Consider the following 27,220-nt stretch of genomic DNA (forward strand, 5'->3'; position numbering starts at 1 on the left):
CCTGGTGGACTGGGGTTGGTCTCCCAGTAAGGAATGTGGTTCTGTTGCAGGCCAGATGACAGAGTGCCTATAACCAGGGAGTAAATCTTTTTTTTTTTTTAAGATTTTATTTATTTGACAGAGAGAGACACAGCGAGAGAGGGAACACAAGCAGGGGGAGTGGGAGAGGGAGAAGCAGGCTTCCCGCAGAGCAGGGAGCCTGATGCGGGGCTAGATCCCAGGACCCCGGGACCAGACCTGAGCCGAAGGCAGACGCTTAACGACTGAGCCACCCAGGCGCCCCTAAATCTGACTTTTTGAGTTAGGTTTGCAGCTTCACCCAATGCCTGTGGATTGGAGCTGAGGGGAGTTGGGGGGGTAGGGGGGTGGGCTGAGATGAAGCAAAGCAGAGAAGATTCCATAAAGATTAAAGAGATGCTGCTGGGTGAGCGCAAACATCTCAAGAATGTGACATGGGTGGTCTCACTGCCCTTGTTTGGGGTAAGGCTGTCCTTTCCTACCCAAGCTGACAGTGAGGTCCCCTTCCCTTCCCTCCTAGAGAGGGAATCTGCATAGGTTTGACAGTAGGGCATTTGACTTTTGTGACCTCCTGACAGGACCATGCAGAAGTTAGACAAATCCCTCCAACCAACCTGGGTCGCAGAGATAGAGAACCTGTCAGAGTGGATCATTCGGCTTCACAGCTCATTGCTCTTTATATCTCGTTTAGAATAAGACAAAAGCTTCATAAAGACTCAATGCATCTGTGACTGCTCAAGTTGAGAGAGAAACTTTTCAGGGGAATTATTCAGAGAAACTCCTTTCCATTGAGCTACTGTTCTTTCCTCAAGTGACAGATGTGATGTGTCAGTGGCTCTGACAGCTTCTGGTTCTCCAGACCCCAAGTAGGAGGGATAAATTCTATACATTATATACCAAAAAGAAAAAAAAAAAGAAAGAAAGAAAAGAAAGAGGAAGAAAGAAAGAAAAGCTTTTTTATGCACTAACAAGGAAGTTTTTCTCTATTGAGTGATTGTCTTCTCAAGAAGAGGCTCTAAAGATTAGAGGTTCTGTGGCCAAACCTCCTGGTGTTCTAGCTCTGTCACCACTTTCCTAGTCTCAGCATGCCTCGGTTTCCTCATCTGTAAAATGGGGATAACAAGATTGTTAGAAGGATTAAACAAGTTAGTACATATACTATTATAATTTTTAATGATAAGAATATGGAATCCCCCTTGAAGGAACCACAGGGGTCATAAAAAATACTGCCATTATCCAGAACAGACTAATCTCTTTCTTGTCTTGCCTTTTTTTTTTTTTAAGATTTATTTACTTATTTTAGAGAGAGAAAGAGAGAGAGTGGAAGCACAGGGAGGGAGAGAGAAACTTCAGCTGATTCCCTGCTGAGCTCAGAGCCCAACATGGGACTTGATCTCAAGACTCTGAGATCATGACCTGAAGTGAAACCAAGAGTCGGATGCTTAACTGCACCACCCAAGGGCCCCTCTTCCTTAAATGCCAAGCTATTTCCTGCCTTGGGGCTTTGGCCCTTGCTATATCACCTCTCCAGAAACCTCTTCCCCAGTCTTCGGCATGGCAGACCCTCTTCCACCCTTGAGTTCTTGGGTCAGAGATCATCTCTTCAGAGAGGCCTCTTCCAAAGCAGCCCCTCCTCCATCCTTAGCTACTGTCTGTCCTGTTCCCTGTATTTATTCTCTTCACGGAATTGATCACGCTCTGAAATCACCTTGTTTACTTCTCCCCTTGTTGGGCGTCTTCCGTCACTGGAACGCAAGCTCCACAGGGGCAGCGGCCATGACATCCCGAAAGCCTAGGGCAGTGAGTCACCAAGCTTCGAGCGAACCTCTTGCCAGGGTCTTGTGAGGGTAAAACTCTTCATAATAATACTAAGACTTGATTGGCTTTGCACTGACATGTGTGGACCAACTGACGGTGCGAAGACAAGGGTGGGCCAAACTCGTGGCACCGGCTGTACCGGCCGTCACCGCATTATTCTTCACCACCATGCCCTCGCATGAAACAACAAAAGCCAGTTTCACTTAAGAGTCGCTTAACAAAGTCCTTGAAGAACAGTCACAATGATTCATATTATGTAGTCTGGACCCTTGAATACAGGACTTTTCAGGAGCCTGGGTGATACAAAGTACACAGAGCACTGGGGCCGGGCCCTGACGTATGCACGCGGGGACCTCAAGGAAGAGCTCTCCCCTCGTCGAGGTGTGAACTGCAGTTTTCATGGGACGCCATTGTTTCCTGAAAGAACAGTGACGAACTATAGGCAGGAGCACAGAAGGAAAGATGCGGTTTTGAGAGCTGACCACTTAGGGCTGATCGCGTCTAATAGGTGACCAGCACTATTTTACCCACTGGCAACAGACACGTTTTCTGCTCTCTGGAAGCTTCTAAGAGAATAAAGAGTTGAGGTCAGGATGGAGATTTGCTTCATATTTGAAGCAAGGGGCTAGGAGGAGAAAAAAGAGGTCAAAAGGAAACCGTTTAGGAAACGCATTAATTAAAGTAACATCTCTGCGAACCACTATTGTTGATTATTAGCAAAGCAGAGTGGTTAACGGCTCTAAGCCAAAATGGAGAAACGATTCTCTATAACTGGAACCATAATCTTTTTTTTTTCAGCAAAAGGAGATTCGACTTATACTGATACTTTAAGGATCTTGCTTTTTTCCTTTTATAGAGAATCCTTGCTCGTCCAGAGAATTTTCACCATGAGAACATTCAGAATTAATTGGCAAGCGACGGTATCATAGATACCCCTGATTACAAATACTCTGTCAGGTTTACAATGAGAATGATGGTTCACTTTTCACCCTTGTGCCATATACATCGTTCATTCCCAAAGTCACTTAAGTTTATATATTGCAGTCACAAATCTTATACTTTTAAAATAATGCTCTTAACAAACTCCTCTTGAATTTCTCTTCCCCCAAAGATTTTCGCCACAACCACAGTTTAAACAAGGCTTCCCGGCTTTCTCCCCCCTGTGTCCTGACTGTGCATTCTATTCCGTGTTGGCCCAGAGTCTGGGTCTGTTCCCTCTGAACCAGTGCTTGAAGACGTAAATGCTGGAGAAGACAAGCCTCCTTTTCAGAGGCTGAGGGCAGCATACTGCATTCCTTCAATCTTAGGTCTGATGGAAAAAGTTCTCCAACCCAAAAATAAGCAAAGCTGTCAGAAGAGCATATAGAAACTTGGAAATTTTTAACAAGAAGTGTGACTTTAGAAATTGCACATTGAGAAGGTTTTAAAACACAATTTAGAACTAATGTAAAGAAAAAGAGTAACTCATCTAGGATAACCCAGATGTCCTGCCTTAGGAATAATATTAGAAATGACAGAAATTTGGGGCGCCTGACTGGCTCAGCCAGAAGAAAACATGTGACTCTTGATCTCAGGGTCTTGAGTTTGAGCCCCACACTGAGTGTAGAGATTACTTAAAAAATAAACTTAAAAGATAGAAACTGGGGCCAAAGAAGTGGCCCAAAACGTCTCCCTTGCTCACGCCCTTTATGCTTAGTGGCAACCCATATTTATTTATTAATCACATTTATTTTTTTATTCTTTTAACTTTCCTGAGAAGTTCCGCCAACAGCTTCATCAATTCCCCGCCCCTGAGCCGTTCTCCTTCTCATGTGGTGCTTGCTTACATCCTTTCTGGATCCAGGCACGCGTCTTGGACAAAGACTGTGGTCCTACACCTTCTCGTCCTACCTGTACTGCCATCCAGAGCCTCCGTGAAGCCACAAGGTCACCGGGTCCAATAACTGCACCTTGAAATCTACATCTGTCAGTGGATAGGTTCCGATCCTTCACGTGCCACCTGTTTCTGGCGCATCCAGAATGGAAGGAAGAAAGACAGAATGAAAGACGGGGAGACAAGGAGGGCAATGCTGGGGCACGAGACGCTCTCGCAGTTTTTAGTAGGCAATTCAGCCCTGAATTTTACCAACAGCTCTCTTATTCCTCCCACTCTCCCTCTGCTTTCCCTTCTCTAAGGCGACAGTGAGGTTCTGGGGGATTCTTCAAGGGAATTAGTAAGAGCTGCTATAAGGAGATGCATTTATTAAGTGCCTGGCTCTATTCGTGGCAGTCGGTAAAACAGATCCCTATCTCTGTGAAGCTTACATCCTGGTGGCAGGGGGCGAGAGTAAACAATGTATGAGCACATGAAAATGGTACAATATAAAGATACACGTTCTATGGAATAAAGAAAAAGTGGGGCAGGGGCAGGAGATTTCAGAGGGCCGGGGAGAAGGTGAGGTACGCTGCAGTAATAAGATCGGGATGAGCCTCACTGAAAATGTGAGGTTTTGAGGGCACTCTAGAATGGAGAGAGCGCTAGCCACACGGACAATGGGAAAGAGCTTTCCCCGAAGAGCCTGAGCAAACCCCCCGAGGTGGGAGTGTGGCTGGAGTGTGCCGCGACAGCATGAAGTCCTGGTGGCAGAGGCAGCGGAGGCGGGCGAGGGTGAGAAAAGAGCTCCTGTACTGCGCGGCCTGAGGCTGCTGGGAGGATTTGACTCGCAGTACGGCGGGGTGCCATTATGCGACTTCAAGCAGAGGCATGACAGGGCAGGCCAATCTAGCTGCTGCACGGTGAACTGTGGACGTTTCAGGTCAAAGTGGGGAGATCCTTGAGGAGACCATCACAGTAGCAGTGGAGATGGGGCAGAAGAGGTTGGATTCTGGCTGTTTGGAAGGCAGAGCCAACCGGGCTGCCAGGGCGGGTAAGAAGGTGAGAAAGAGAGAAATGTCAATAACAACTTCAAGACTTTTCATCTGAGCAAATGCTAAGATAGTGTTGTGGACGAAGGTGTTTGGGGTCGAGGAAGAGCAGTTCAGTCTGAGAGATCTCTTAGACCTCCTAGTGGAGATGTTGAGTAGGCCATCAGATAAATGAGTTAGAGATGAGAGGCCCCAACCTTATTGCCCCACGGTCTTCTTGTCCCTCCACTAAACTCCCCGGCTCTAGGGGGCCGGAGAGATCTGGGAATTCAAAGGCCCTAACATAAGACCCATTTTAAGCCACGTAACCAAGAGGCCAGTCTGAGTGAACCACAAAGCTCCTCATAATCAAATCACTTTGTGGCCAAAACTCTGGCACTTTCTCCCCAGATGGGGAGAAGCAATCCTCCAACTGTTTGGAAACCAGTTTTTTACTTTCAATCCACTGCAGACTGATACTTTTATAAAATACAAAGTCAAATGGCTGGCTGTCATGGTAATATCAAAGTGCTAATCAAGTTTTGCAACACTTACTCTCAATTTCTGTACTTTGTTTGAACAGGTAAGAAACTGTTCATGGACTGACACTGGTCCATACCTTAAGTGGCACTAGTCCAGAGAACTGTTATCAGGTGCGTAATCCCATAGTTCGTAAACTCTGCAACGGCCATTCTTTGAGCGAACATTTCTAGCAGGTTCCAGATGAGCATCTTGACTTCCTTGGATTTCTCTGACCCCTTAGAGTAGGGGAAATTTAGACAGCTCTACTTGAATCTTCCACCAGGAAAGAGGGTAAGGCCAAGTTTGGGTTAGAATGGAGACAAACATGATGACATTTGAGTACCCATGATGACAGGCCCTGTCATATTTCCGTGGGGCCACACAGTGCAGTGTTGGGGGAGGAGAGGACAAAAGTTGTAGCCCATAGTCTCCTCGGCAAAATTCAGAACAGCACTGAGCTTTTCAGAGGGAAGAGAGATTCACAGGCTTGACATCCCTGTGAGGAATGCTATTTGAGTGCAGGCACTGGATATCCTCATATTCTTTATTTCAGAAAAATGGTCCTGTGTTTGGCTGAAGAGTTTTCCATGACAATCACTTCATTTCTTCCCAGCACGCAGGCTCTCACTAATATCCACAGTCCTATGTGTGTGGGCAGTGGGAAGCCCTCTAGTGAAACTGCATCCTCCTGTGATTTTATGGAGGTCTTGGAGCATTACTAGAAAGTTTTTCCTTGGTCCTCTTATAGAGTATCTGTAGAACCTTCCAAGACGGAGGCATAACCTTTAAGTCATTGGTGAGAGTGCTTTCTTGATCTACCAACTCAACTTGAAGAATTGGGGGAAATACTGGGAATGAGGTAGTTACTGAGTATAAGGCTGGGGCTGGGGCAAGGGGAGTACTGGGTAATGAGGGATGATCAAAATGGAGGAGCAAAAAGAGGACAGTGGAGGGCCAGGTAGACCACGTCCCACCTAACTGGAAAGTTTGTTCCTGTTAGAACTGGTTCACTCACCCCAAGGCACCAACAGCTTCAGGTATGGACTCCATCTGTGTGTCCCCATGTCCACCAAACAATTTCTCCCCTCCCATCCACCTGGCCCCTGGGGTTTGGTGCTCTATGGACTGCAGAGATGGCCGGGGTCAGGCTAGCAACTACTCTAGTTTTGTCTTTAACCAACTACATTCACCTGTTTCTTCCTGGGTTTTAAAGTCTAACAGAGCAAGTCTTCCATACCTGCCCTTTTTCACCCTCAGATTCTCATTGTTATACCTTCAGCAGCAAGTAGCAATTAAAAGCGGCTTAAACTAATAAGGGTTTACTTTTCATCTAGAGCAAGAAGCCTGGAAACAGGTACCTAATGGCCTTGTTTTAGCAGCTCAGCACTTTCGGATCAGGTTCTCTTCACCTCTCCTCCACCAGTTAGTACAAGTCTAGACATCCACAGCTACATTCAAGGCAGGAAAAGGCAGTGCGTGCCACATCCGCCCCTTTTAGCAGGAAAGCAAAACATTCCCCAGAAATCCTCAGCGATCTCCAATCACATTTCACTGGCAAGATCTTACACGACTATCCCTAACTATGTGGCATCATGGTGAAAAGAAAATTTAGCATTTCTAGCCTCTGGAGTAGAAGCAAAGAATGGGAATGGGTGTTTGGTTAGGAAACCAACCGTGTTTCCACAGCATTTTTTGTCTTTTTTTTTTCCCCTGCATAACTTTTTGTTAAATTGTATAAAACATTCTAATTCTGGCAAATATGGTCAGCGAGCCACTCCATGACTCTCTAAGAACTCTAGTCCAAAGAGGTTAGTCTTTCTTCTACACTCCAGGCAGAGAAGGACCTGGAGAGTCTCATCGTTCCCGTAGTAAATCCCAGTTTTGGAGACCCCAAATCTCAACGGACTAATCGATTCTGAGCCTCCTATCTCCTGGAAAGACCTCTCCCCATCACTCTCCTGTACCAAACCGCCACCACTAATTTTAAATTGAGAGAAGGAGAATTGAGAACACCGGAGACTGACTTTGGGGAGTGTAAGAACAAACAGGAAATGGAAATTGAAAACATTTGTTTGATACACATCATTTGACTGTAAAAGAAAATAATTTTGGGGCACCTGGGTGGCTCAGTCATTTAAATGTCTGACTCTTGATTTCGGCTCAGATCATGATCTCAGGGTCATGAGATCGAGCCCCAAATTCAGGCTTCATGCTGGGAATGGAACCTGCTTAAGATTCTCTTTCTCCCTCTCCCTCTGCTCCTCCCCAACCCCTGCTCTCTCTCTCTCAGAAAAAAAGAAAGTAACAAAACAAAAAAGAATTTTTATGGGTAATAAAAATTCAACATTTAGAAATGCATATGAACCTAAAGCTGCTCTAAAAAATAAAGTCCTTAAAAAAAAAAAAAAAAAGAGGGCATAATCCTGGCTGGTTAAATAAATAAGCAGGCTTGTTCTTGTGGAGTACATAGTATTTATGAGATTTTTAATTAAATAGAAAAATGTGAATTTCTATGGTTTGGGTGATGTGCTGTTTTCCAAATTAAAAACTGCATATACAAAAAAATCCCTCAAACAGCCATAAATAATTTGCTGAGTTGGCAATAATTTACCTCCTAAGGACTTCATATGAAGTGTGAAGCAATTTTGATAAATCAAAGGAAATGATATGTCCTCTAACATAACAAATATGAAAATAAATTACATTTAATGTTTTGCATATACTTTTTTTTTAAGATTTTATTTATTTGACAGAGAGAGGGAGCACAAGTAGGCAGAGGGGCAGGCAGAGGGAGAGGGAGAAGCAGGCTTCCTGTTGAGCAGGGAGCCCGACGCAGGGCTCGATCCCAGGACCCTGGGATCATGACCTGAGCCGAAGGCAGCCACTTAACCGACTGAGCCACCAGGCACACCTTGCATATACTCTCTAAAAACAATCCACCAGTAAAAAAAAATGCACATGAACAAGAAGAGTTCTTACAAGGGTCAAACAAAACCTTTCTCGTTTAATCAAATCTGTTCTCAACATAAGCAAATGAGAAGTTGAAATTTCAATCTGAAAAAGCAGAACCAGGGGATTTTGGAGATGAAGAGTCCCTTGGAAATCATCTGGATCTAAGCCGTCATTTTGTAGATGAAGAAACGGAGAACCAAGAGTCAAGCAAGATAGCCCACAGTCAAAGGCTGTCTATGTAATGGCGGAGTCTGGACCCGAAGCCACGATCCTGATGTCCAGGCTCACCTGTTCCACTGTGCCACGCTAGCTCCAGACTGAGACTGGTCTTTTTCTTGGCAGGGTTATCTTGCAGTAATAGAAACCAGGAATGCATAACTGATCATCCCTTAGTGGGCTTGCGAACTTTTTTTTCCAAAGCATGCTGGCAGTTGGTAAAAGTAACTGTTGATCTTATTAATAGCAACCCATATTTCAAAAATACCTTCAGGAGCGAAAAAGGAAACTCCTTTTCAGGACAACAGATCATCCCTGCTACAAAAAGAAGTGTGTGCACTACTTGCAGGGGTACACAGGGTATTTGGCGCTTTACAATTTTACTTATAATAAATTACCATTATGGTCAGTCGTAGACTCACACACAAAAAGCCCCCTGCTCATGTCAACCAGCACTCAATATTGCATGCTGCAATAGCAACGGAATTGTCGCTACTCGAGGATTCCCCTATCTCCTCACACGCGGACTTGGCCCTCTCTCATCTGTATTTTCTACCATCACTCCGCGGAAACAGCCTTACTAAGGTCAACAGTGAATTGCCAGCAAACGCAATGGTTATTTTTCTGTACACATCTACCTTAACCTCTCAGCAGTGCTGTCACCTCTGTCCACCCTCCCTCCCATTATCTTACCCTCGGCTTCCTCCTACTTCTTTTTCTTCCTTCTCAGAACTATATTCCTCCACCGGTGTATGCCGGTATGTATTCCTCAAGGCTCGGCTGCAAATGGTGGTCTTGTTTTATACGGGCCTCCTAGGCAAGTCCATCCTGATCTGTGTTTTCATCCATATCGGTCACACCCCGTAAACTCCCCACGTACTATCTCCACTCCCAACTAAAACATTTCCTGACTTCTAGACCTGTGTATCTGATTATTTGATTAACATTTTTTAACTGGATGTCTCAAAGATGCCTCAAAATCAAGATGGCTATGTATTAACTCATCATCTTCCTCCTTCCCATGCCGCATCTCATCTTGTGTTTCTTATCTCACAGAATGGCACCATTCTCTCTCAGCGACACCAACCAGACCCAGGAACCAGTGTGATTCCTGACTTCACCTCCTCCCATGCCCTCCATTTCCAATCCACCTCCAGCCGGGTTGATGCCATCTACTAAATTCTCCTGGATCTGTCCACGTTTATCATCTCGCCACTGCCACCGGCCCTCCAAGCTATCATATCTCAGTACAATGTCTCCCAGATGGTCTCCTAGCATCCCTCTGGTTCTCCTTCATTAGTTTCAACACAAAGGGGTTGGCTGCGACAACACTCAGAACACTCCCTCTTGCTCATACTCGATTCCTAACATGCCTGCAAGGTGTTCTATGGTCCGAGGACAGCCTTCCTTTCCTCTCATGCCGCACCATACCTCCCCTCCCTGAAATGTAGCCTCTCTATTCCGTCCTGTTAGCAGTTCCACTCATCATAATTCCTCCAACCAACGGGCCTTTGCATGTGCTATTCCTTTTCACCAGAATGCGACCCCCTCCCTTTACTTATCTAACTTCCATAATTCCATCAGAGCTCAGCTCAGTCATCTTTTCTTCATGGACACCTTCACTGACAGCTAATTCTGGGCCAGATTCTCGTTATATGCTCTAGAGAATTATGTTTGTAGCATTTACCTGAAATTGTCATCATAAACTCACTTTGTTTTTATTTAATTAATGTCTATCTTTTCTACTAGATAGAGGTTTAAGATCATAGGGCATACGGGGCTGTTTTGGCACAGTGCCTCGTAGAATGTCTGGCACATATGATCAGTAAACTTCTGCCGAGTGAATGAAATTATCATTATATTCCTGAGCTTAGCAAGTATAACCCAGTTCAAGTTTGGAAATAGAAATGCAAAACAGAATATATCTAATAAAATTGGTCTCCATTCTTTTAATCAACTTTCACCTTTGGCCATTCTGTACGTTCATTCACCTAACAACTATTTACTGATGGAGTCAATGTGGAATGCCCGATGAATGCTGTTGCTTTTATTTTTTAAAGATTTTATTTATTTATTTGTCAGGGAGAGAGAGCACAAGCAGGGGGGGCAGAAGGCAGAGGGAGAAGCAGGCTCTCTGCTGAGCAGGGAGCCCGACGCAGGACTCGATCCCAGGACCCTGGGATCATGATCTGAGCCGAAGGCAGACACTTAACCAACTGAGCCACGAAGGCACCCCAAAGATTTTATTTTTTTAAGTAATCTCTGCATCCAACATGGGGCTCGAACCCAGAACCCCCAAATCAAGAGTCGCATGTTCTACTGACTGAGCCAGCCAGGTGCCCCTGTGTTATTTTAAAATAACACAATTTTGTTTTATTAGATTCTACACTTTTGGGAGCTGGTCAGACCAGCACTACCACTGCAAATACACACAGATGCTATCCTTCTTTCACTGGCTCTAAAAAGTTCTGACACAACATGAAAGTAAAAATATCAGGTTCTCTTTATTTGTAACAGATAAAAACTGAAGTTCGGCCATTTAACATAGAATTAAAAACCAGTACAGTTACATCTGTAACAAAAGGACAGTGGGTGTTCATCCACAGCACTGTTTCTGGTTTGTTTCTGTGGTTGGGCCTGGTCATTTCCCCCAGGGATTTCCTTTTCAGTGGGAAGATCATCTTCAAGACAAAAAATGTCGATCAGACTCCAGTTCCAGTACATATTTTATTCACTTCTATATACACATACCCTTACCCTATCTTGCTCCAATCTTTTTATTGCATTCCTATTGACAGCAGTCATTTATTATAACCCGCCCCAACATTGATTATACCTCCCAAGTATTTACAGTTAAAAAGAATTTCCACATAGCACAAATCAACTCAGCTGTCCATGTGCAGAAGTCACATAATCCTCACTGAACAGAAATACTTTTCTCCAGCTTTGGGGAAATAATTATATGTTAAACACACACAGAGAACATTTCTTAGACAAACATAATGCCTGAGGCTCATCTGGTAAGACAGACTGCTTCATAATTCTTAGCACAAGAAAAAATATCTTTAGAAACTGAGAACCAAAGAATATTTAAAACAAAAACAGAAAATCACACACACTGGTCACCTGATACCTGACCGATAGATTGAAATTCTGTCAAAACATTTTCAGTGAGGCTTTTCATTTCAAACAGGCCAGGAAAAAAAAAAACCCTAAAATGTATATTTTTTATATGTGGCTCTTTGTCCTCTTAAGAGCTGTTTTTTCATTTAAAGTTTATATGTAATATTTTTAAAAGATTTATTACAAGAGGGACTGTCTCAGTCAATTTATTGTGAGAAGTTATCAACAACAGCTTTTAATGCTCAACTATCAAGAAGCTGGAAGGCAGAAACACATTTTGCAAGGAAATGTGTGACACTACATTTCCTTAAGTGGAAACCCTGTATTTCCCTTGTAACCTAATTTTTAAAAATTTAAAATCCTTTAAAACTAAAAAATTTTTAAATCCTTTAAAAACTAATGGAACTGGTTAAATATTGACTATTTTTCTACTTCTCTTCCTCATATTTTCACCAAGTTTCTGCTTAATGTTTGGATAGTATTTGCCCTGACTTGCTGCATGAAAATCTTCCTCAGCCACCATAGAAAGAGAGTTCACTACAAAGCCTTTAGTGCCAAAGAAAGCTCCAGGCCTGCCTCCAACGTGGGAGGCAGGGGGTGACAGCAGGGAGGTGGTAATAAGAAATGACCAACATGAAATGCTCAACGAGGCCAACAGAACGGGATAAGACACCTGCTCAGTTCCATCCATAGTCTCCTCTTTGGGCCATTTAAACATGGAGCCATTTTGTTTTTCAGTGTCACATACAGTTTCTAGAGATCACTGAGAGCTCAGAAACAAGAGAACACCTATAGCAACCGTAGTTTTCTGGATAATGTGTAACTTCTTATATCAATTTTCTACTGGAAATATGGTACTTTTAGATTTGGATTTTCTCTTAGGGTCTTCTCTCCTACACTTTGCTTTCTATGACTGATAATTTCATTTCTGTAAGTGAAATAAGCAGGAAGTTTCACGTATTTTATTTGGCATAATCAAACCATCCTAGAGACTTCATATAATCAATCTTTGAAAAGAAGCTGGAGCTGTGGTCTTAGAGGTACTCTAAAAGAGAAAGTCCTATTTATGAATAAAATATCCTTTGTGCTACTTCTTGCAAACCATCACTCAATGAATTTTGCAATATAATGTTTTCTTCCTCTTTGAAAGTAACTTGCACACCGAATTAACACTTTTTTATCTTCTTGAGGTGGCTTTCTTTTCTCCACCAAAACCCAATTATGGACGCTGTACCAGTTTACTCTTACTTCCTTCCTGTTCACTGAGTTTCAAATGGGTATAGGCGAGAATGCCAAATAACGTGCATAACATGCCAAGACCCTGATTAATTGACAATGGATCCTTAAATAAAACATATCCTCCAAATAAAGTAATGCAGAACTTGAAGTGTCCAAACATGTTATAGCTGAGTTTTTTGGCTAAGGATCAACAAAACCAACAAGTTAGATTGTGATATTCACACACACACACACACACACACACACGCACACGCACGCACGCACGCAAAGCCTTCCCGTGGCTGGAAGAACTGCAGGAAGCACAGACTGAATCGCGCGCCCCCCCTCCCCCATATAAGAAACAAGAACTTAGGTCTGGGTCGATCCTAGTTTTCTCAGTAGGCTTCAGCAATAGTGACAGGAGACTGCCTCAACTATCTCGACTCTCTCCAGAGAAGAGCAAAGGGGCTATGCTATAAGGTTGGAGAAGGAACTCAGAACAAGGTACAGAGAAGCTATTTTGCCCAGCAATTTATGATCATGTTTTATAGTGCTATTTCTAATAAACCTCCCTTGGCAATGAGGGAGAAGTGTGTGGCACCAGACAGCAGACTCAAGGTAAATGCATCCAGTATGCCTCAGTTTGGGAGGGAAACGGGGCAAGGGGAGGGAGTGAGACTGAGCATCAGTGATATGCTAGGCGCTATGTTACATGCGTGTGTCACCCCATGTCATTAAGCATGACATTTACCCTCGCTGCAATATCACTCTTCCCATCCCATAACCGTTGGGGCTCAAGGATTTCAAGTAACTTCGATCACAGAGTTTGGAAGCGGCAGAGTTGGGAGTCCAAACGTGGACGGGCCTATTCAACTCCAAGTCCAGGTTCCAGTCTGGTGTGTGGCCAGCAGTAACGTGCTGCTGGACTCGGGGTTTCCAAATCACTGTGCTTAAAAATAACAAACTAAACACACAGCATGCCTTTAACAATTATTTCCATATTTTACATATGTGCTTTTCCATATAAATTAGGACTTCCCTATGTTTTCAGAGTATGCAGCTACTCTTCCAATAATGCTGTTAGAAACAGCTACCACGGGGCGCCTGGGTGGCTCAGTCGTTAAGTGTCTGCCTTCGGCTCAGGTCATGATCCCAGGGTCCTGGGATCGAGTCCCCCATCGGGGCTCCCTGCTCAGTGGAGAGCCTGCTGCTCCCCCTGCTTGTGCTCTCTAGCGCTCACTCTGTTGAATAAATTTTTTTAAAAATCTAAAAAAAAAAAAAGAAAGAAAAGAAAGAGCTACCACTCTGTGCCTCAGCTTCCCTGTCTGTACACTGGAAATCGATACAAGCTACATCACAGGATTAACTAGGCTAATAGATACGAAGTTTTTAGCCCGCCGCAAGCACCACGTGTGTCGGCCATTGTCAAGAGCAGTATTTATGCATAACAAATACCTGCCAGGGGCTTGGGGCAGCCCGACACTGCAGATGCCACCAGCCCTGACTCATGGCAGAGGAGAGCGGTGGCTGCGGGCCAGGCTGGGTGCGCACACCTGGGGCCGGCTGACCGCAAGCCTCCGGCTCTGGCCTCTGGCTCTGGCCTCCGCCAGCTCCTTCAGGGCAGGAGAGTGCCAGCCATGTCACCAGGGGACCTGCGCTCGCCTGACCCACTACACAGGATTTCCCGAGAGACAGAGGCCCTTCCCCAGGATGTTAATTCTACCCATTAGAAGACAGGCTTCATTTCCCACGGTGAACTATCTCAAAGCGCACTGGTTCTAACATTTCAGTGTTTCTTTACTCCTCAGCCTCTCTTTTTAAGTAGTTCATGATCTGTGGAAGGTGGTTATACGAGAGGGAAGGCAAATTTAAAGAAAATTCTTCAGTGAGGTAAAAAAAAATACATACACATTAAATTCAATGCAAAAGGAACGGTCTATACCTGGTATCTCCAATTCCCCTCTCTGCTCCAGTCAGGCTTTCCCCTCGACACTCAGAAAGCTCTTGTCAGAACACGGGCGCCCTCCACCTTCCCGAGCCCCCTCCTCAATTCCCAGCCTTCCTGGATGTGACCTGTCAGTGGCATTCAACCTGGCTGACCCCCTTCCTCCTCACCCGGTGGGCCTGTACGCCTTCCTTCCCCTTCCTCGGCCGTCCCTCCTCGGCCTCCGCTGCCAGCTCCCCTCAGCTCTGCAGCAGCCAACACCGACGTGACCCAGGACCCAATCTCTGGGCGGCTCTTCTTCTTCTACTTGTTTGCTCGGTGACCTGCACCAGACTCACCGCTTTAAACAGCATCTACACAGGACACCCGACTGTCCCTGGAGGAGCTGTGGCTGAGACCCCAACCCTGAACTCTCAGGCTTGTTCTCCCCCCAACTCCCCAGCCCGAAACTTCCTTCGGGCTGTCCTATGTCAGCTGATGGCAGTGCCGTCCTACCAGGCGCTCAGGCCCAAGCCACGTGAGCCAACCTGTTTCCTCTCCTATTCTCCACATCCGACTTGTCAGCAAAGCCCATTGGTGCTACCTGAAAACATACCCAGGCTCCAATCCTGGTACCAAACCACCATCCTTTCTCCAGGGTCCCTTCTTCTCTTGCCTCTTGTAGTGCAGTGCTTCTCAACTGGGCTGATTTTGTCACCAAAAACGTCTGGACACCTTTCTGGCCGTCGTAACCGGGAAAAAGGGGCGCTACTGGCATCTAGTGGGTAGAAGCCAGGATGCTGTTAAACATCCTACGGTGCACAGGACCGGCCTCTGCAAACGAGAACTGTCCAACCCACAAGGTCAACAGCACTGAGGCTGAAACACCCTGCTTCAGTCTACTCTCAACTCAGTAGCCCAGAGTGATCCCATTAGGACATAGGTAAAACCACGTCATTTCCCCGCCCCAAGTGCCAACGGCTTCCCATCTCACTCAGGTACAAGCTCTGCTCAGCCCGGCGCCCTGTTCCGCTCAGAGCCTTACTATTCTCCACCTGTCATCTCCCTGCTGCGACCATGAGGCCTCCTGGGTGCTCATCAGGGCCTCCCCGCTGCTCCCTCTGCAGGGAACGCTCTTCATCCCAATCTGCATGGGGCGACTTCTTTTCCACCAGGTCTTCACGCAGAAGTAGCCTTCCTGACTGCCCCCTCTAAAGTTTCAACCCAGCCGCCAACATTTCAGGTCCTCTTTCCTGCTTTCCTTTTTCTCCTTGGCACTTCACACTACCTCACACTGTATATGTATACTTCAATTTTTTTCTTGTTTATAGTCTCCCTCACCAGAATTGAAACCTGGGAGAGCAAGCATTTTTGCTCACTACTGTATCTCCAGGGCCCAACATATGGTAGATACTCATCATGTAAGCACCTATTAAGTCAATGCATGGTTTATAGTGGGGGTTCAATGAATATTTGTTGAACGAATGTTCTTAATCAGGGCACATCACTGGATGCCTTGATTCGGCAGCGTGGTGTAAAAGGTCTGGGACTAGAACGTGTGGGTTCAAATCTGGACACCACACTTCTCAGCTATAGGACCGTAAGCGTGTTACTTAACCTCTCTGCACCTCTGCTTCCTGCTCTGCAAAATACAGTGATAGAATTTACCTCACGGAGCTGCTTTGAGAGTCTGATGCCTAATATACCCGAAGTGTTTCTTTCCAACGTGCCTGGTGCAAAATAAACATTTATTAAGTGTTGGGGTTTTTTTAGAAAAATTACTTTTATTATAACTGTTGTTGATATTTATTGATAGTTGGCAAACAGGCTGCTTTTTTACTTTGCTGACATCTCAGTGCTCACTCATTTAAATAAATCAGCACACTTGGATTCAATGTTTCTAAACTACCTCTCTGATTTGGGGAAATCCTTCTTTGCCTTTGCTTAAGAGTAGAGATGGAGTGAAACGAGAAGAGAAACAGAATGACAAGCAAAATGTTAAAAATGATTCAGACCTCTAAGGCCTGATTTCATTTCCTGATTGGAAGTAATACTGAGAAATACAGACGCACCCGTACCCAAATACGCACAGAAACATGTTCAAAAGTCAGATGTCAATGGTCCGAAGTTACCCTTTGTTTTTGGACTGGCTGTACCGGTACTTTATTACTATAGGGACTGCAAAATGACTAAAAACCGTGGCGTCCACTCCGTTATCCACTCAACAAGTACTTATTTAATTCAACTATGTACCAGGCTTGGTGTTCTATGTTGATTTTGATAAGGGAAAAAGGTCACTTACCGCATAAGAAAATAAAAAAGTCTTCGTGAGACAGAAAACTAACCCATTTCCCTGGCTCACCTTTCTGTAAGTTTCCATAGAGTCTAGTGTGGAAAGATACAGGAAAAGACTGAAAACAAGTCTAGCTACTCAATGTAGGCCACGTAATTGTAAGCGCAAGACTCCAGAAGGAAATGAATTGACAGAGTTTGGGAAAATGTAAAAGACTATGCATTTGTGAGTTACTAGGAAAAGGATACGTGACTGGTGACGTGTTCCCAATGATCCAATAAATCGATAAGTTCACCATGAAAGCTATTCCTCCAGAGAGCAGCACCATAAGCTACAAATAAACCCAAAGAATCATGAATGTAAAGCAGCTGCGATCCTTATAGTCATCAAGTAAAAATCCATTTCATTAGGCATTTCTAAAAACTTAAATAACCACCATTAAGAACAAGAGTTTTAAAAGAATCCATTTGAGAGACAGCAAGAATTGAGGGTAAAATAGCAGAATGGATAATATGCAGAAATGTAATTTTGTCTACAATATGCAATGGAAAATTCTCCAATAACATCCTGCCTGAATGTGAATTTCCAGGTTCATTTTTCTTACCCATCTGAAGAAAAATTATTTTGTAATAATTTCTAATTATAAAAGTAATACATGTTCCATATAGAAAAATCAGAAAATAAAAACAAGCAAAAAGAATGTAAGGACTTTCTATAATCCTAACCACCCACCACTGTTAATACCTTTGCACGTATCCTTCCAGATGTTTTTCTATTAGTTGCTCATATTTATTCTTATTTAAATTAAGTCAATGGGCATTCATTGGATATCTATAAAGCTAGGCCATACCTTCTGAGGAACAGAATAGGGTCTTATCCTCAAAGAGCTTAGGAACCACTCCTCAAGTGGTTCCTCAAGTGGTTCATAAAATCATGATGGTTCATAAAAATCATGATAATCATAGCTTGCACTTACACAGTACTTATTACATGACAACAGCTGTCCTAAATGTTCTACATATACTAACTTGTTTAATCCTCGCAAACACCCATGAGGTAGTAAAATATTATCCCTTTTTACAGACGAACAGAGAGAGGAAAAGCAACTTGCCTTAGATCACACAGTAGTAAGTGGTAAGGCTGAGATTTAAGCCCAGGGCAGCCTGGTTCTGGAGGCCATGTGTCTAACCCACTCTGCTAGGCTACCTCTTAGCCACATGAAAGACAGTGAGCTCAGGAAATAGATAAAAGAGTCTTGAGTGCTGCCTCATGAACAGGCAAACACACAACAGGTTTTTTATGAATCTCTACGCAGGAGACATCATTTGGGGCTTGGGGAGGGAGGGAGTGTTTGGAACTTGAATGTACGTACAGATTAGAGAAAGAACAAGGGATAGGATTCCAAGCAGATGGAACAGTAGGGGCCAAAGCATGGCGGCAAGAAAGCACAGGACATGTGAGTGGGATGTGAAGAAACCGGCCTGGCTGAGGACGGGGGACAAAAAAACCCCTAGGTGCACATAGCACATCTGCCCAAATCTTTCCCACTGCTGTAGTTAAAAAGTTATAAAGTCATTTTCTACTTCTAAAATAAGAGACCTTAGTTAAAATATCAGTTATGATTTGAATTATTAAGAGATTTAAATTTTTTTCATAAATAGGCCTTTAATTAGTAAGGAGACACTTTTGACCTATAGGAGATGCCACATTGACCTTTACATACTTTTTTTTTTTTTTAAGATTTTTATTTATTTGACAGAGAGACTGAGCACAAGTAGGGGGAGCGGCAGAGGGAGAAGCAGGCCTCCCACGCAGAGCCCGATGCAGGATTCGATCCCAGGAGCCTGGGATACTTAAGAAATATAAATTCAAAAGAAAATATGTCCTGGGGCGCCTGGGTGGCTCAGTCGGTTAAGCGTCTGCCTTCGGCTCAGGTCATGATCCCAGGGTCCTGGGACGGAGCCCCGCATCGGGCTCCCTGCTCAGAGGGGAGCCTGCTTCTCCCTCTCCCCCTGCTCGTGCTCTCTCTCTCTCAAGTAAATAAATAAAATCTTAAAAAAAAAAAAAAAGAGTAAAGAATTTTAAAGAAATAAAAATTTAAAAAATAAAGAAAATATGTCCTATTTGAAGATACATTCTGTCCCCTGAGGCTTTTATCAACTTTTAGATCACCGAGGTCACAGGAAGACTGAAGGAGCTGGGCTTGTGTCCTATTTAGGTAAAAACAGTAATACCTCACTCGTCTTACAACAGTGAGGTCCGTTATACTTTCAACTAAGAGAACCTTGTTCATTAAAGACTTAAAAAACTGTTTCTAGAAATATACCATTGTTAATTTTATTGAGTTGACAGAATGTTACACACGTACTTCTTGATGACTTGGCTGGTCACTGAAAACACAATTACATGCTCTACTTTGAGGCAACAATGCCCTCTAGGGACATTAAGGAACGAAGGCGCCTTGTTCTTATTCAGTGGACTCACACTGCTATGTTCTTAGTTCCTCTGACTTTTGGGGGCTGCTTTTCTCTTCTTCGAATCTGTCAGGGGGCCTATCGCACAAAGCACCCTCCTGCGAGTTTAAACCTCCTGGTTTAAGGTATCTGTGCTGCAAGAGTTTGAAGACCAGCTAACCAAGATGACTACAACTTTTGTAAAATCAAGAGAAAATATTATCTGAGAGATGGACAAGTGATTTCTACTGTGGAAAAAAGGTTATATGCAAAGTATCTGAATTTGAAACCACTAGCATTCTGTTCACAGGCAGTAGAGCAGAGTACTTAAGAATATGGGTTTGGAGGGGCGCCTGGGTGGCTCAGTTGTGAAGCGTCCACCTTCAGCTCAGGTCATGATCCCAGGGTCCTGGGATCAAGCCCCGCATCGGGCTCCCTGCTCAGCGGGGAGCCTGCTTCTCCCTCTCCCACTCCCCCTGCTTGTGTTCCTGCTCTTGCTATCTGTCAAATAAATAAATTTAAAAAATCTTTAAAAAAAAAAGAGTTTTGGAGCCAGCATGCTTGGACTCAGGCTCTGGGTCTGCTTACCGGCTGTGGGATCTTGAGTTAGCTACTTAACTCTGTCCCTCAGTTTCCTCATCCTATATCATAAATATAAGGGTAACAATAGTATCCACCTAATAAAGTTGTTATGAGGATTAAATAAGTTAACATTCGCAAAGTGTTAGAGTAGTTCTTGGAATAGAGTAAGGGCTATGTAGGTTTGATAAATTAACACCACCAACAAACAAGCCTTTTCTACGGACTGTGTTCCAAAGGTTAAAGTTGCAGGAAGCAGAAATTCCTTCCCTAAGGAGGGGATTATACTTTCTAACTTAAAATGTCCCCAAAGTACACTTCCCTTTGATCTGGCAATTCTACTCTTAGGACTCTATTCCAAAAGAAAAAAAGTACCAGTTCCTAAAGACATATGTATAAGGATGCTTACTGCAACACTGTTCACAGGGGTCAAGAACTGGATCTATTATATGGACACTGAACAGAATGCTCTGAAGAGATGTTCATGAGATATGAAGCGAGAAAAGCAAGATGCAGAAAATTATTTGTTATTCCACTTTTGTAAAAGAAACAAATGTTTAATTTATGTATATACGTGTGTGTGTGTGTGTGTGTGTATTGTTTATGTGGGTATGGATAGCCCAGAGAAAAATATGGAAGAACATGCACTGGAATGTTAACATCACTTACCTCCAAGGGCAGAGATGGGGAAATGAAATGTTGAATGTGTGTGGGGAGCAGGGCTGGGGAAAAGGAATCCATGATAAAAACAGCATATATGACATGATTCCATGTCTATAAAATTACAGACACACAGACACACACACGCTTCATCTCAGTCTCTTCATCTGAAAAATAATCCTTCGCTTGCCTCCCTTCAAGGGTGATTATGAAGATTAAGTGTGAGGGTGTGAGATTGTGTGTGGAAAACTAAAAACTGCACTAATCGCAGAGGGATGATTCTCTTGTTTCTTAGCAAAACAATCAGAACTTACCAATGCGGACACTGACCAGGGGCCAAATATTCCTCCTTCTCCAAACACTGGCTCAAAGATGGGCACGGCGACCAGCAACATGGCGGAGGACATTGGGGCCTGGTAGTACAACAGCTGCATCGAGTTCACTTGCAATTCATGCTGTTTGGCTCCTACCCACTGAAAATCAGGAGACAAAACACGTAAGGTAGGGAAAAAATACCATCACCTAGTAAACAAAAGATGCGACTCTAGTCACAGGGATGGGAACTTAGGGCAGGGCTGGGGGAAGAGGAAATGCCTAATTATTCTACAAGACTCCAAAGATCAATTAGAAAAAAAAGATCATTAATGTATACAAATGTCCTTTAAGCACCTTGGATGAAAGGAGCTTTACAAATTCAGTGTATGACAATCTATTTTCTTCTCAGTTATAAAGAAGGAGAAAAAATATCCTCTCTTCCCTGCCGACCCTAGTAAATGAGCAAGTCAATGAATTCACACAGGGGCCCATGAGTATCAGAGATCTTGGGGAAAGGAGACAAGAATGGAAATTTAGGTGATAAGCAGGAACAGAGATGCAGTGCTAGACTTCATTTCTTTCTAAAACTGCCCCCCCCAAAAAGAAGTAGGGGGTGAGCGGGGCAGACTAATTAGGGATTGACAGGAACCTCAGCTACCCTGGCTGCCAATGTGGGTGGCTAGAAAAGTATGTGAGGCCTTTTCATTCGCGTTAGAAAACCCCAATCAATGGCAGAAGGAATTTTCTTCTTTGTGGATGATTTTTCTGTGGGTAATCCAATACACTTGAAGAAATTAAATAATCGCAAATCCTTTTAAAAGACTGTATCATTCAGGGGTGCCAGGGTGGCTCAGTCAGTGAAGCATCTACCTTTGGCTCAGGACGTGATCTCAGGGTCCTGGGATCAAGTCCCACATCAGGCTCCCTGCTCTGCAGTAAGCCTGCTTCTCTCTCTGCCTGCCTTCCACTCCCCCTGCTTGTGCTCTCTGTCAAATAAATAAATAAGATCTTAAAAAAAAAAAAAAAGACTACATCATTCAGAGGGTGCCTGGGTGGCTCAGTCAGTTAAGCGTCCAACCCTTGATTTCGGCTCAGGTCATGATCTCAGGGGCGTGGGATCGAGCCTGAGATGGGCTCCACACTCAGTGCAGAGCTGGCTTATGTCTCTCTCTCTGCTCCTCCCCCTCACTCATGCTCTCTCTTTTTCTAAAATAAATAAAATCTTTTAAAAAGATTCAAAAAAATAAAAGACTATGTCATCCAGGAGAACCAACACCTCAAAACCTCAAATCCCATCAGTCCTCAAAATGTTTCGCAAATATGACTAAAAAGAAGGCTTTAAAGAAAGCCTGACAGGGCTGCTTGAATAAGATCTGGCAAGAACAGCCAGGCTTTTGAATAACTGCTCCTACATAATTCTTTTTCCTGTAGATCTGGGTATCCTGTTCTATAAACTTGAAGGCTACGCTACAGAAATTCACCAGGACAAAAGCAGAAAAGCAGGAAATTTGAAACATACTCCCGCCAGCCTTCACTGAGAGGCTTCTGTGAGTATGAAGGACAAAGAATCGATTCTCCCATGGCCTGCTCCTGGGGGGGGGGGGGCGCAGGGAGCAAAAACGGATGCAGAGTGTGGAGGCCAGGCCCTCGGTTTCTTTAGCAGCCTGCCCAAGCGGCTGCGTGCCTGCCGCACAGCCTCCTGGAACGGTGGCTCTTCTCAGGGCCTCCACTTCCCCTCTGTGCTTCTGCCCGCCATCACTCTAAATGCAACTGCTCTCCCAAAGGGCACCGTCACCTCCACAGGTCACCCCTCTGTGCTCTGCCTGACGGGGCTCTCTGCAGGCCCGGCAAATTTCTCCTGGGGGAACTTGACTTCTGGTCTGCACTGTTTCCTCACTCACGTCTTCCTTCATTTACTATTTTTAAGGTAGATGTCTGGCCTTTTTCTTTTATCTCCCTGACTGATCTCACTTACACCTGAAGACATCTCCAGCTCTGACCTCCGTTCTCAGGGCATCCTTAATCCCCAAATGTCAACAGCTTACCGGCCGCCTTCACTTACACAATCTGCAGGGACTGTTCTAAAACCAACTCAGTACTTACTTACTGTTGCTCCCATAATTAAAGACCTAATCTCCCCCAAGGATGGGAGGCCTTACTTTTCTCATTCTACATTCGGTCCAGTCCCGCTAATTCCTTCTCCAAAAAGTTTCTGGCCTCTATCACTGTTTTGTTCAGTGCCTTCCTTGTCTTCCCCTTGAACTGTGGAGAGCCTTCACCCACCATGTGCCACCAGAGTTAATTTGCTGAAACACAGAGACCGATCAAGCCACTCCCCTATCTAAACCCCTTTCCTGGAGCCTGCAGGATAAAGGGCACACTTCCTTAGCATGTGCCATCTGGTCTCACCCACCCGTAAGCCTCAGCCTCCCACGATGCAACTACAGTCTCACCAAATACATCAAGTTCTCCAAAAATGCTCCGTACTGTCACACATCTTTGCAAAGAAAGACCTCTGCTGGATTTCTCTGCTAAGCAAACTCCTGTGGGCCCCTCCATTTAAATTGTCAACTTTTCCATAAAGTCTTACCTCATTACCCCCTTGAAGAACTGCCACTTCCTCCCCGGTGTTCCTCAGAACTTTCCTCATACCCTCGGCTACACTGCTTGTGACTGACTGTCTACAGCTAATGTACTACAGCTAGTGTCTCTACAGCGCTGGATTTTAGCTGCTTTTCATCTTTGGATCTTCAAGGCCGAGCATCAAGCTGAAGGAATGTCTGCTGAACGAATGAATAAGGGAGTCAACCGTCTTTCCACAACTAAAGCTAATACCTGATCACTCATCTTTTAACTCCTTTTAATGCCCTAGCAGTATAAGAAGAAATAACTTAGAAATTATAGCTGGATACAATGGGAAAATACAACTTTTTTAAAAAAATGAACTTTTGGGGAATATACCTAATTCCTTAACAGTACTTTTACTATTTTTTAATAATAGAAAGCTCTGCCTATTAGTTTGTCCACAACCATTCCTTAGGCAATCCCATTTCAAATATGTACCTGAGGGATACACAATCCTTTGATTCTAATCTACAGCAATTTTGAGACTTGTGGAAACAAAAAATGGTCATATTGGCAAGGACAGTGAATATGTGGAGTTGAAATTATGCATAAGGAATACAAGAAATTCTGATGCTTAATAAACAGTTAATCCCTCCTGGGCCAAAAAAAAAAAAAAAGAAAAAAGGTCTTTAACAAAAAAAGACAAACAGGAATGTTCACTTACTGTATCTAGTAACAAAATTTAAACTCACTGAAGTACATCTAAGTACAATCTTCTTAAAGCACAAGGCTGAGCTTGCTCTCATTCCTCTCTGTAGTGAAAGACAGAATATCTTAGAGCCAAATGACAGCACTGAGTGGGTGCTCCGTCCTTTCACGACACTGGTCTCTTATTTACACTGCTTCTTCCCACAGCCCCACAATGTTTATATAACAATGTTTCTGAAATGATCAGTACTAGAAAGTTTCAGATGTAAGGCTGTATTCTTAAAGTTATAGCATGCAGAACAAGAATGCCTTAGTTTATAACCAGCAGATATTTGTGAAAAAAGAAAATTGGTTACACATTGCGGCTCTGACTCCCCATGCAGGCACACCCAGAATTTCCAGTCCAAGGTTTTCAGTATAGAGAAAATACTGTTTCACTGCACCCTACACCAAGTTATTTTTCCCCACTACGTAAGAAACAAAAACCACACTTGTTGAGATTTTATGGTAATGAAGTAAGTGGATCCATGCACAAATTTTTAATGAGTACCTGCTGTAGGCAAGGCACCGTGCTACGACAGTACCAGAAGTGAAATACCCATTGCTAGAAAATACGGATGCACACAAATCACTGGAAGCTGACATACAAGTTGTAACAGCAGCATATTTTTTGAGGCAAAGATTTATAAATCTGAAGTTTTCCTTCCCTGTTCCAATTTTGGAAAGGTACTCATTCCTTCACAGTAATCTTGTAATTAAAGAGTAATCATAAATTTAACCAAAGCTCTCAGTTTCAAGTACAAAGTCTTACTACTCATTTTGTTAAGATTTCTCAGGTAATGCTATAGTATCCCCCCAAAATCAAATTGTTGAGCATGGGGATTATACACTTACAACAGGTAGGGAGGTATTTGGAGCATCATACACCCAAGTTTCTCTGTCTCCTTTCTTCTCTTCACCTTGAATCAGACAATTTATGCAATTATGCTTTCTTCCCAACAGCCTATTGTCTCTATACTGTATTTTCTAAACCTTGGGATACAGCTTCAAAATTTATGAAATCTGCTAAAAAGGCATATAAAGAAAAAAAAATTACCAACCACTTGATAAAGGGATGTAACTAAAACACCAAGAGCGGCAAACACCATTCCAAGGAAATTAAACTTCACATCGTAATAAGAATTTAGGATTACACCTAAAGTTATAGGAATCTGTAAAGAAAAAGAGGCAAATGTTGTTTAGATTAAATTCATGAGACATAAACTTAGTATTCCTTTCATGTTGTCTTACAAGGTTAATCATAAAAACATCACTGGGAAACAGTGAACCTCTATAAATGGATTTTTTTTTTTCCATTTGAGAAAACAAACCGATTTCCTCAAAGTGAAATATGTTAATTCTATATTTATGTTCATATTTGATTCTACTTAAAATTCTGGGTAAAATAATGAATCAATGCATTTAAATTTGCAACAAATACATACGACCTGCAAGCACAGAGGAGTAAATGGGCCCCCCCAATTAGTGTCTAAACAACATGTAAGCATGAACGTATAACAAAAGCATTAAGAATTTAAATACTGTAAATCATTAAGTGCTAAAATTATCATCTCCTTTTATTTAAAGACACAGAAACTTCTGCAGTATGTCGCTGCAGACATATTCGGAGACATATTTTATGCTGAACCTTTAACGTTTACATGATTTGATTCCCCTGCGTCAAAGGAGGGCCGCTTTTCAGTTTGAGATTTTGCAGATATTCTGATACACTGAATTGCGTAACACAATACAGCTTTCTTTTCTTACCAATCACAGCATTTAAGGATTTCCATCAAACAGTAGTTACGAAAACTCACACAAGCACACTCTTCCTGGGCTAGGAGCCCGACAGAGTGCCAAGATGACTTTTTTCATCTCTCCCAAATAAGCCTGAGGTTCACATGGTCACAGATGACTCATTTGTGGATTTCAAGATGATGGGGAAAGAGCGTGGCGCAAGGTTAAACATTCAAATTTCCCGGGGAGAAAGACGGTCCAGGAGGTGGATTGTTAAAGGTGTGCCTCGCGAAGCTGAAGCTACTCACCAGCGTGAGCTGTATTTTGGTAGAGAAGGTTTTCTTGTAGCAGAGGGTCTGGATGACTATGATGACCGGCGTGGTCATAGCCTTGGCCAGCTGATAGGTGCCTATGGTGTTGTTCTGCAGAGAGAGATTGGTGAAGACTACGAAGCCGCAGAAGCTGAGGGCCAGGAGGAGGAGTTTGGAAGGCGGTAGACTTTTGGGGGCAAAGATGTCCAGCTTCTGGCAGATGTACAAGCCCAGCCAGGTGACCACGAAGTGCACCAGGGTCAGGCTCATGTTAGGGAAGCCGTGGTGCACATAGATCCATTTGTTGAGGAACACGATGCAGATGGACACCAGTAGGTTGAGCAGGAGCCCAGCGGCGATGCGCCCGTTGCCTCGCATTCGGTCCGCAAGCGATGCCATAACCCCCGCCAAGCCGGGGCCCTCCAGCCCCCGAGAGGGATGCCCAGCCTGTCTCCCGCCGCTCTTCCCCTCCGCCGCTGCCTCCACGTCCTCTCCGGCTTCACCGTCTGGCCCGGGAGAGGCATGCACTCTCCGCGTCCCGGGCGAGCGGCAGCCTCAGCGGCACACACATGCTCCGCCGCCGCCCATTCAGCTGGTGCCGACGCGGCAGCACGTCCCGCGAGCCCCGCCCCCCTCCGCCCGCGACCACGTGGCTCGGGGCGCCAGTGCTTCCGCCCCCGAGCTGTGGGTGGAGCAGTGTATACCCTGCGCAGGCGCGTTGGACTCTGCGTGAGGAAAAACTGCATCCTCGGTCCCCCACCTCCTTGGTCGCCTAACCCAGGCTCTGGTGGGGTCCATCTGGGACTCCTCTTTTGATGTTGGACATTTCCTTTGTGTCAGATGACTCACATGCCAGACGGCTGCTCTCAGGCTGCTGGAGTGCAGA

General features: G+C 44.1%; 2 protein-coding genes across 10 annotated transcripts in view; one reads left to right on the forward strand and one right to left on the reverse strand.

The window, feature by feature from the left end:
* Positions 1 to 10,370, forward strand: part of LOC141374143 (uncharacterized) — a 26,016-nt gene extending 15,646 nt beyond the window's left edge. Inside the window, exons 3-4 of the mRNA XM_073900883.1 lie at positions 3,680 to 3,939; positions 9,466 to 10,370. Of these exons, the coding sequence (XP_073756984.1) occupies positions 3,680 to 3,790 (111 nt within the window). The 3' untranslated portion in view covers positions 3,791 to 3,939; positions 9,466 to 10,370. The remainder of the gene's footprint in view (positions 1 to 3,679; positions 3,940 to 9,465) is intronic.
* SLC35E3 (solute carrier family 35 member E3) lies at positions 123 to 26,962 on the reverse strand. Of its 9 annotated transcripts, none has more exons than XR_012380724.1 (6): positions 26,332 to 26,962; positions 25,348 to 25,458; positions 20,974 to 21,132; positions 3,727 to 3,841; positions 1,727 to 2,272; positions 123 to 1,121 (listed from the first exon to the last, which is right to left on the reverse strand). XR_012380724.1 is itself a non-coding variant. In XM_073900683.1 (6 exons), exons 1-6 carry the CDS (start codon positions 26,731 to 26,733, stop codon positions 12,752 to 12,754), a joined length of 1,002 nt encoding a protein of 333 aa, XP_073756784.1. In that variant the 5' UTR covers positions 26,734 to 26,962; the 3' UTR covers positions 10,948 to 12,751. The 9 variants fall into 9 exon arrangements, 4 of the variants coding, with proteins under 4 accessions (XP_025738454.1, XP_073756783.1, XP_073756784.1 ...); XR_012380723.1 differs by having other exon boundaries at positions 1,727 to 2,402; XR_012380722.1 differs by having other exon boundaries at positions 1,727 to 2,461.
* Between the last annotated feature and the right edge of the window lie 258 nt (positions 26,963 to 27,220).

The sequence above is a fragment of the Callorhinus ursinus genome, unplaced genomic scaffold (assembly GCF_003265705.2).
Source record: "Callorhinus ursinus isolate GAN/ISIS: 27379988/994484 unplaced genomic scaffold, GSC_fseal_2.0 scaffold14, whole genome shotgun sequence".
NCBI classification, from domain to species: Eukaryota; Metazoa; Chordata; class Mammalia; order Carnivora; family Otariidae; genus Callorhinus; species Callorhinus ursinus.

Excerpts from the sequence above, each read along its gene's own strand:
- SLC35E3 (XM_073900683.1), bottom strand. The coding sequence starts at position 26,733 with ATGGCATCGCTTGCGGACCGAATGCGAGGCAACGGGCGCATCGCCGCT. Across the intron at positions 25,459-26,331 it reads CCAAAATACAGCTCACGCTG|ATTCCTATAACTTTAGGTGT; the intron begins GTGAGTAGCTTC and ends TTTTCTTTACAG. Across the intron at positions 12,939-17,215 it reads GGGAACACGTCACCAGTCAC|CTATAACATGTTTGGACACT; the intron begins GTATCCTTTTCC and ends CAAAAAACTCAG.